The sequence below is a fragment of the Pyxicephalus adspersus genome, chromosome 4, assembly GCF_032062135.1.
Source record: "Pyxicephalus adspersus chromosome 4, UCB_Pads_2.0, whole genome shotgun sequence".
NCBI classification, from domain to species: domain Eukaryota; kingdom Metazoa; phylum Chordata; class Amphibia; order Anura; family Pyxicephalidae; genus Pyxicephalus; species Pyxicephalus adspersus.
In genome coordinates this window covers 33124470-33134456 of record NC_092861.1, presented here as the reverse complement: position 1 = coordinate 33134456, position 9987 = coordinate 33124470, and the positions used below count along the sequence as shown (strand labels likewise).

General features: G+C 37.9%; 2 protein-coding genes across 2 annotated transcripts in view; one reads left to right on the top strand and one right to left on the bottom strand.

Moving 5' to 3' along the window:
• Positions 1 to 9113, bottom strand: part of GIGYF2 (GRB10 interacting GYF protein 2) — a 46027-nt gene extending 36914 nt beyond the window's left edge. The window contains exons 1-4 of the mRNA XM_072410117.1: positions 8997 to 9113; positions 7451 to 7571; positions 5682 to 5790; positions 4833 to 4873 (exon numbers count right to left, since the gene is read on the bottom strand). Coding sequence (XP_072266218.1) covers positions 4833 to 4873; positions 5682 to 5790; positions 7451 to 7571; positions 8997 to 9113 — 388 coding nt within the window. The remainder of the gene's footprint in view (positions 1 to 4832; positions 4874 to 5681; positions 5791 to 7450; positions 7572 to 8996) is intronic.
• On the top strand, positions 738 to 4156 carry KCNJ13 (potassium inwardly rectifying channel subfamily J member 13; the record flags this gene model as incomplete). Its single annotated transcript, XM_072407779.1, is given in 3 exon segments — positions 738 to 891; positions 1875 to 2366; positions 2489 to 4156. Coding segments are annotated over 3 exon segments (1125 nt in total). The 3' UTR covers positions 3121 to 4156.
• Positions 9114 to 9987: the final 874 nt, after the last annotated feature.

The following is a 9987-nucleotide window of genomic DNA, read 5'->3' as shown; positions in this document are numbered from 1 at the left end:
TAATACCTAATATTAACACCTAATATACTCTTGCACAAATTGTCAATGTAAATCCAGAGTATCCAAACTAATAAGAGCAACCTAGACCTAGGGATTTTGCAAATATGTACATATAGATATTGAAAATAACCTAAGGCAAATGCTTATACTTTTCTTGTGTAACATATTTGTAGAATTCATTAACAGTAAAGCAGTGCTAAAGCAGGTTTTCTAAATTGCAGAGAAAGACTCTTTTCTAGCACAGCTTGATAAAAAGTCACACACTGTGACAAGAATGCCGCTGTCGAAAGCCAACAGTGGAAAACTTTCTGAGCTATACTTACTGAGCAGCAAAGTTTTTGTAACATCCAGGTGAAACCTACCTGTCCTCCAATGCATCCCAGAGTGAACAAAGCCTGGATATTTTCCCGCAGCGGGACATGTCACATGAGCATCATGATGTATGCATCTAAAAAGCAGCTTACCCCTGAGCGTGAAACCATAACACAAACACTATTCCCCCAACCCCCCCACCCCCTCCCTCTTTTAGTCTGGCACCAGCTCAGAACACTGGGGCTATGCAGGCACAGGCCCCTGCTTGCCTTCAGGGAACAAAGCCAGAATCAGCTCAGGTGCCTTTGGCTGGAGGGGGTGGAGATGTCCGCAAGAGGACCAGAGCAACACAAAGTGTCTGTCATGAAGTAGGCCTCAGAATCATTTTGTTACAATCTTCTTGTAAACTGTTCTGTTTTGCACAGATTGATCAAGAAACTTTTGAATGTCACGTGTGAAAGGACACAAGCAATAAAGAAAACTTTACCCCACCCCCTTGAGTTCTCATTCTACTGAATGATATTCACCTATTGACAAGAGAGAAAAGTGGTTCACCAGGTCTCTGACCATCTACAAAAAGTAAGTAAAAGCAATGATTGACACTGCACCAAGTTTTTGTTTTGGCATTCTAGAATGATCAGGTGTGGTATTAGAACACAGGTTTAGTTTGTAAACATTCCAGGCCAGTTTATCCTAAAATCCTAAAATGATACCGGAATGTGTTTTTTTAAATACTAGTTTTTAGCAGATTTGCTTGCCCATGTTTCCATAGACTGTCTATATGAATAAAAGTTGTGTAAATATGGAAGTGAAGCGGAAATGCTACCTAAAGTAACTAAACAGATGTAATATTTCTAGTTCAGCTAAAAATGTAATTGAAGTGAATATAAATATTACCTTTAGTTTTGCTTTTCACCAGTTTTTATACTAAGAAATGCTGTTTGGTTCAAACATTTCTAGTGCAGCATGCTACACAGTTATTCATGCACCAAAGTGTTGTGTTAAGGGCCGCTTCAAAGTGACAGCAACCTGTCCAAGCGGTTACCAGCAGATTCATAGAGCAGGACAGCAATGAGCCGTTCATTTTTGAAAACATTATCCAAAAAATTGGGATTATGTCAAAAGTGTAAAGATAAACATGGAAGCTGTCAATGCAGGCAATTTTTGAAGATGCATGTTCTGTTGGTTTCATTCTGTGTCCAAAAAATGATTTATATCGACTTGTTCCATAGCAGCATCTTAGAAAAAACTTTAAAACAAACTAGCCAGAGAGATGTATGTAAAGCCAGAATTCATTAGCATGCTTGTTTTAGTAAATGGATTTTTAAGGATCAGGAATGGCTGCTCACATATATACCCTTACACATTTTTCAGTAAATGGGAAGCCCTGCTAATTTTTATTGTCAAACTGGCAGTAAGATTAATTGGCTGGTTATAGATTATGTATATTACTACCATCATAGCACTATTGAACTATAACCTTTATCATATAATGTCTACCTTGCACCCTAATTTATTGTTTCAGCAGACAATTCCATAAAATAACCAAGTTCTCTTTACAGTGGTGCTTCAGGTCAGCACAGATCGGGATGAGGACACTCACAGCCGTTCTCCAAGATGTACGCTACTCAACTCTTGTTCTTATCGACTGGTGACTAAGGATGGACATAGCACTATAAAAGCAGTTGGGATGCAGGGGAAGGGTCTTTCTTATCTGCGTGACATATGGGGATTGTTGCTGGATATGCGCTGGCGTTGGATGATGCTGGCCTTTTCTGCTTCCTTCCTGGCCCACTGGCTACTGTTTGCAGTGTTTTGGTATCTACTAGCAGAGATGAATGGGGATTTAGCTCTAGACCATGATGACCCACCAGAAAACCACACTATCTGTGTCAAGTACATCACTAGCTTCACCGCTGCTTTTTCATTCTCATTGGAGACACAGCTAACAATTGGATATGGAACCATGTTTCCAAGTGGGGACTGCCCAAGTGCTATTGCTCTTCTTGCAGTACAGATGCTTCTCGGGCTAATGCTGGAGGCCTTTATTACAGGTAACAGATTCTTACACTTTGAATATCAAATTCAATTAACAAAATTATTAATAAAGAGGTTATGTTTTCAATTGTCTATTATCTCTTGTATGCTAACCCACTGTAAATTATGTATTTAACAGGTGTTTTTGTAGCCAAAATAGCAAGACCAAAGAATCGTTCCCCCTCAATCCTCTTCTCGAGACTAGCAGTGGTGGGCAGTCCTGAAGGAAAGCCATGTTTAATGTTCCAAGTTGCCAACACACGACCCAGTCCTTTGACGATGGTAAGAGTAAGTGGAATTCTTTATCAAGAGAGAGGTGATGGGCAAATCCAACAAGTCAGTGTGGATTTTTCACTGGATAATCAAGCTTGCAGCATGGAGTGCCCTTTCTTCTCCTTCCCTCTTACCTACACCCACAGTCTTTCTCCTGGAAGCCCTCTGGCAGCCTTATTGCAGCGTGAGACACTTTCCTCCTCAGGTCATTTGGAGCTTGTGGTCTGTTTATCTGCAACTCAGGAAGGCTCAGGGGAAATTTGCCAGAGCCGTACCTCATATCTACCAAGTGAAATACTTCAAGGTCATCGGTTTGCACCATGCCTAACACGTCGACCTGAAGGAGGATATCGCATCTGCATGGAAAGTTTTGGCCGTCCACTGCCTGAGTTACCACAAGCTACACACAGACAATCCTACAAAACAGAGCTGGAAGTTTGTGCCAATGGGCAGAGAGGTGACACCTTTCAAATCTGCGAGACTGGACTGGGGGAGTAAAACACTTAAATTCTGTTCCTTTCCTTATCCCTTTCAGCCATCCTCATTCCGGTAATAATGCTGACACTTCTCTAAAAGGAAATTCCCACAGGAAGAGAGGGTGGTATTACCAAGGCTCCAAAGACTGTTCTGCGATACCTTACTGAAGTATTTCAAGCAACTACAAACTACCCTTTGATAATACAGGGGTATGTGGGACATTGCCGACATAGCAATGTACAACTACAATAATGAATTGCTCAGGGGAGTGCAAGCACTCCAAAAAGACAGAAAAGGCTTAAGAGACCACTGTTATGTGCAGAAAGTGGACCAGCACATTGATACATGTACACCAAACCACTTGTACAGATACTGAAATGCAGATGATACAATGGACACATTTGCGAAGCCAGTGTAAACTGTTTTAAACTGTTCTTTAAAATGTGCAGTGCACTGTAAAAAGCAAGGAGACTGACTTACACTTACAATGCTAACATGAAAAAGGACAGTATAGATGAATGCAGGTGCATTAATATAGCAAATATACATGCATGCTTTCTTGACATTCATGTAAGCTTTTTATAGAGTTATATATGATAGACACAGACATACAGCAAACACATTCCAACAAGACATATGTTAAACCTCATGCATACCAGCTTGACCTTTGCAATGAATCAGACTCTTCACCTATTGGAATTATTGTACTAACCCTTAACACCACCTTCTACCAGACTACCAGGAGAAAGCACAGTTACAGACAGGGAGCATTGCTTGTGTCAGAGCAGAAGAAGCAAAGGGACTGCACAGAGGCTGGCCCTGCATTTCCCACTCAATATATTTTAGACAGTAAACCGGAATAAACTGTGTGCTTCCAGATAATTCCCTGCTGCTGATCAATGTGTCTATGTAGACAGATGCACGCAGAGTGGTGGCAATGAGAGAGCAACATGACAATAAATGTCTCTTTATGACACAGCTATTACACACGGGCACTGACACTTGTCTTCTTATGGTGTGAAAAAATAAAATATATATATTCTTTCAGGCAGCAAAAGGCATTACATTCTGATTGTTCTGTTTCTATTCAGTTAAACATACTGAAATTATTTTGTGCTCTGTCAGGCATACCTAATCGAAAACTAAAGAAAATACCAAACACCAATACCTTGAAGTGAAATGTAAATGTTCGGACAGCATTACAGGCATTTTATTTATTTATTTTTTAATTATAAGGAGCATAGGTAGAAGTTTATGGGTATAAATTGTTACCAGATTTTGTATCACAATCACACATGAACCAAAACATATCTGATTGGTTAAAGTAGGCAACACTGAGCTTTTCTTTAAATACATTGTTTCTCTATCTTTATCTCCTACTTTTGCAATAGGAGGAGAGCTTTAAATCTAAAATTAATGCCTGACTACAAATGGTGCCTACAAGCCTATTTTTACAATCTACGTCTACAATCTACAATCTATGTACACATGTGCAATGATTGCACTATGCATGAACGAGTGCTCTACTTGCGATGCACTCTCTCCCCTTTACTTTCATTACGATCGTTTGAACGTTATTGTGGTCTGCATATTATCTGCATTCTATTATTGTTCATAAATAAAACTGACTAGATACCTAAATTCAAATGAATCTGGCCAGCCAGCACTAAGCAGATTGTGTGTGTATATAGACAACTCCAAATCTAAAGCAAGCAAACAGAAAGAACATTTACCTGCTTCTTTTCGTGCTGTTTTTTCAAATCGACGATCTCCTCTGGTGGGGAAGAAAAAGACAGCGTTCAGATGGTCCATCTATTTTATAAATTTCCTGCCATTGTGTAACTTGTTTATTAATTATTGTTATTTCACCTTTATAAAATGTAATGGCAGTTTAATACAAATTCTAATACTGGCTTTATATGTAGCAATCCATCAATTGTTCATGGATCTAACAGTTTCAAAATCAAGGTGATCATCCAAACACTAACAGAGATCAGAATGATTCTGATAAGTTTAGATTTTCCACCAAGATTTATTGTTTCCCTTTTAACTAAAATGTTATTGATCAAACAACCTCAATAGTGAAACTATTACCTGTAAAGCAAGTATATGAGTGATAAGCATCTAAGTGCATCACTGATCAACAAAAAATGTAAGCCCAACTTAGCCAAAAGTTTTATATTTTTAAGAATGGGGAAGGGTAAGCCCCTGTAGAGATTTCAATGCAGTTTAGGTGTCCCTTTGGGAGATATTTCCCCTCATTTTGGGGAAAGAATCCACCTAAAAAGCTGACAGATTTCAATACATTATACTGTTTAATGGCAGTAGCAAATGAAATGTGGCAGCAGTGGAGGCTTTACAATTTGCTCTGCTCTCTAAAATATGTGGAGGTTAGATACAACAATATTTAGATATGGCAAGATTCTCAGTGATTTTTGTGATGTTACTAGAATATTTTATAATTCAAAGCCTGGACAATTTAAATTGACCTTTTCCAGATTATCCTATTCAAACTACAACTGTTCCTAATAATGCTTTAAATGGCTTAGTCAAATTTTTATTATAGTTTTCCATTATCTCACCTTTCTTCCCAACTTTGTGACCGATGCATCTCTCGTGTTCCTCGGCCAAATCCACTCTCAACTTCATCAAAACTTCTTTGGTAGAAACCACCTTCTCCTCTTCCTCTTCCTTTATTATAAACCACCTGCGAGTAACAGAAGATTCAAAAGGAGATCTGTTGATACAACTCCCCCAGATGACTGCCCTCAGATAGAGACACAGTGCAGAATAAGGCTACACACGTGCCATAATTATCGTTAGAGAAACGACTGTAACGATTATTCATAATTATTTTGAACGATCGTATAGTGCACGATTCCGTACTTGCTGTAACAATACCATTGTTCAAATATAATCCATTAATAATGTACACACACTAGATACCATTGTTTTAACGATGCAGGAAGTGATGTGTCCGGGAAGAAGGGTATCACAGAACAATCCACGATCACTTAACAGCCGTATACACAACAGACAGCGAACGATTGTCTTCCAAACAGATCCGCCGAATCGGTGGTTCGTTTCCAGCGACATTCCTCATTCATCTTCATAAGCCAGTCGTTGGTCACGCCTTTTGTTAACAATTACCGGACGATTGGTTGTTAATCATTTGTTTTCAAACAATTATTGCACGTGTGTATGTAGCCTTAGGCACTAATACGTCAGTCATGGGGTAAGATCAGCTGCAGGAAGACCCAACGTAATATTGGTGACTGAAGAGCAGTTTCTACATAACACAACACTGATTCAGCTTACTCAGGGAGCTGAGTGAAAGTGCACTTTTCAAAGTGAATACATCCTACTTTTTTTTAGTGAATAAACCCTAATTTGTTCTGCAAAATGTTTATTAATTTTTCAGGTTAAATCTACAGTTATAAAAAAAAAAGGACCGAGACAAAATGGTCCAACTTAAATGTTTGTTCTTCTTTCAAGGTACAAAAAGGGTACAGAAAAAGTCATATTGTATAAAATAAAATCTGTTTGACTTCAACAATGACAAGTTACAATGAACTGACAAGCCATGTAAATAACCATGTTCTAATGTTATAAACTAGTGCTGAAATTAACAGATTTAATAAAGCAGAAAAAGGAGCAGGAGAGACTTTTATTCTGTAAAACACAACAGGGTGTGAAAAGAAAGTTCCCTTTTAGACAGCAGTTAACATGATAAATGAAGAAAAGTCTGCCTAATAAATGGCATTGCATTACAAACCTGGCAGGGAATATAAACACTTCCTAATATAATGAAATTTTGAAGTTTTGCCTTTGGATATACTGTACACAGATCTCTTAAGTTTTTCAAACTTCTAAACCCAAAGTAAAGCTCGACAAGCAAACTCCATTACACACCGGCTGGGCATAGTATACCACATTAATAGTCCAAGAGCAGGTAACAAGTAATATGGAGGACTATATATTTATATCCTGGTGTAAAACATTTAGGTTCACATAAAATATTGTGTTACTGAGAAGAATGTTCCCGTTCATGACCCCACTAAATGACTGAATTCTGCCTATTTACCCAGAAAAATTGTGTGAAAATTAAAAAATAATCAATCTTTAAAGATCTTCATCCATATCCTGTCTTGTATACGGATGTCGGGTATATAGTCTATATATTTATCCCCCACAGTTAGTTGTGAAGGTGGGTGGGGGGGTTAGTTACAGGGAATAAATCACCCTAACTGGGACAAAAGCAGCAATGAAAACCTGACAGTTCTAATTGCTTTAATTATATTTGAAAACTTTGAAGTTCTTATAAAGAGAAAAACAAGGCTAAACTCCTTACCTCGACCTCTGGAAGAACTCCGACCTCTAGGAGCCCCTACTACTGTCCCTCCTCCACCACCGGTGCCCCTCCCCATGAGACGCAGCACAGCGGTACTGTTAACAGACATAGAGAAGTTTCTCTGTGGGTAAAGAAAAAAAAATGCCCATAATGATTAGTAGAATAAATCAAGAATGCCAGTAACTGGATAATATTTTTCTTCTGAGAATAAAAGAACAATGCAGCCTTACATATCAGAATTAACAACTCATCGAAGCCCTATTAAAAAAAAATGCCCATAATGATTAGTAGAATAAATCAAGAATGCCAGTAACTGGATAATATTTTTCTTCTGAGAATAAAAGAACAATGCAGCCTTACATATCAGAATTAACAACTCATCGAAGCCCTATTCAAATCTCAACTGGCTATCCTAGAAAAGCCTGCAGCAGTTTCAGAGAAAATACTTTTCTTTTTTTGTGAAATCACTATCCAGGATTTCTCACGCAACCAACATTCCTTTGCAAGTAAAATTAATAGTTAGTGTACGTAATGAACAAATAATGGGGGGAAGAAACGGATTTACAGAACTACAACTAATTTTCAAGGCAGACAGACCACAAATTATTAATCAGAATTCACAAAGCCACCCCTTCCACTTTGCTAAACTTAAAAAATAACTTTGCTAGTTGACAGTAGGAGTGTGTCACATCTCTGTGTTCATTATCCAATATAAAAAGGAAAATTCTATAATTACAGCCAAATGGCCTGCTAACTGGAAGTACTTTTCTAGGAAGTCTACACAATAAAATACAGTAGTACCTCAGTATAAGTCCGCTTTGGAATAATTTTTCTTGATATACAACCTCTGTGCTAAAACTTGTATGGGTCAAAATGATTCATAACTCCGCACGCTGCACTTATTTACCTCTCTCGAGACAAAGCCTCGACTGCCCATGAGCGACAGTACGCCAGTTGCTACCATTCAGTGTACAACCCGCACTATAACTCTCTTTGAATTACATAACATCTCCTCCTCCCTTCTCAGCACCATCCTAGTAGGCACTCGACTCTTCTCAGTGAGGTAAAGTGAGGGTAAATTTTTATTTATCTCATATAATTGCTTTTGTATTTATGTATTTTAGTATTATGCAGTGTTTATTTATTTTATACAGCCCCATCAATGCATAATATGCCAATAACATAGGATTTTTTTCATGGGGATGGATTAATCATGTTCCTTGTATTTCTTATGGGAGAAATTTGTTTAGTAGAAGACCTGGTTTGTATAAATCCAAGGATCTGGAACGGATTAAGGACTTATACCAAGGTACCACTGTACACATTCATTTGGAAGAAATATATATCTGTAAGCCTGAACAGTAAAGGGTCTCACATGAGAAATACCAAGATGCATTTTTATAACACGATGTCTGTAGGCGTGGCTGGCTTTAGACCAAGGTAAAGGACCAATGAAGTCACAGATTCAAAGCTGCTTTACTACACATGCAGATCATAAAGTTTACGTAAGTTATATTGTAGGTTTGTCAGCTAGTTGTGAACCCACCTGCTCTTCCTCAGTAAATGGAACAAGTGCCAACGGTAGTAGGGGCTCCTCTTTTAAAATAGGCTGAAACTCTTTATCCAGGAGATCTGAAGGGACCTGCAGTACACATAATGACATACAAGTGCCAACGGTAGTAGGGGCTCCTCTTTTAAAATAGGCTGAAACTCTTTATCCAGGAGATCTGAAGGGACCTGCAGTACACATAATGACATTAAAATGCTTGGCTTAATAAAATCAGAGAAAGCAAATTTAGCTGATTTTACATTTCTTCATGGTTTTGGTACCCTAGGGTTAACAAGGAATGAGAAGGCAAGAATAGAAAACCATCACGGATGTACTGTTAACAAATCTGCAGAAACTGCATGATTACCCTGTCAATATGAGCTAAAATCCCAGAGGAATTTTTCTAGCACCTCGTAAATCTATGCAACAAAAAAATACAACAGTTCTGATGGCAAATGAAAGTCCAACCCAGTAATAGCAATATTGGTAGCCGGTGAGTGTACCTAAATCCTAATTTACATAGTATCACCCACGTTAACCAAAGGATTTCCAGGGAATCTCTAAATCATGTGTTTGGTGCTCAAATAATATTCACCTTTACATAGCTATAAGGTAATCATTTTATAAGAGAAATTTAGAGACAATGCTAGCTACTTCCTCCACCTCTTAGATTTTAAGCTTTTCTAGGCAGGGTCCTCTCTTCCTACTGTATCACAGTATGTATCCGTCTGTCATTTGCAACCCCTATTTCATGTACACCACTGCGTAATATGTTGATGCCATATAAATACTGTTTAATAATACTAATAATAATAATTGTACCAACATGACAACTTAAATACTTCTGTAAAACATTCTGAAAAAAATGTTTTAGTCAAAAGTGAGGCATGTAGGCAGGTAGAGAAATGATAATTTACAGAATGGGTATTCTTAATTTTTTTTTTCTCTAATAAGAACCAAAAAGCTGTTATGCCCGTATTAAAATATT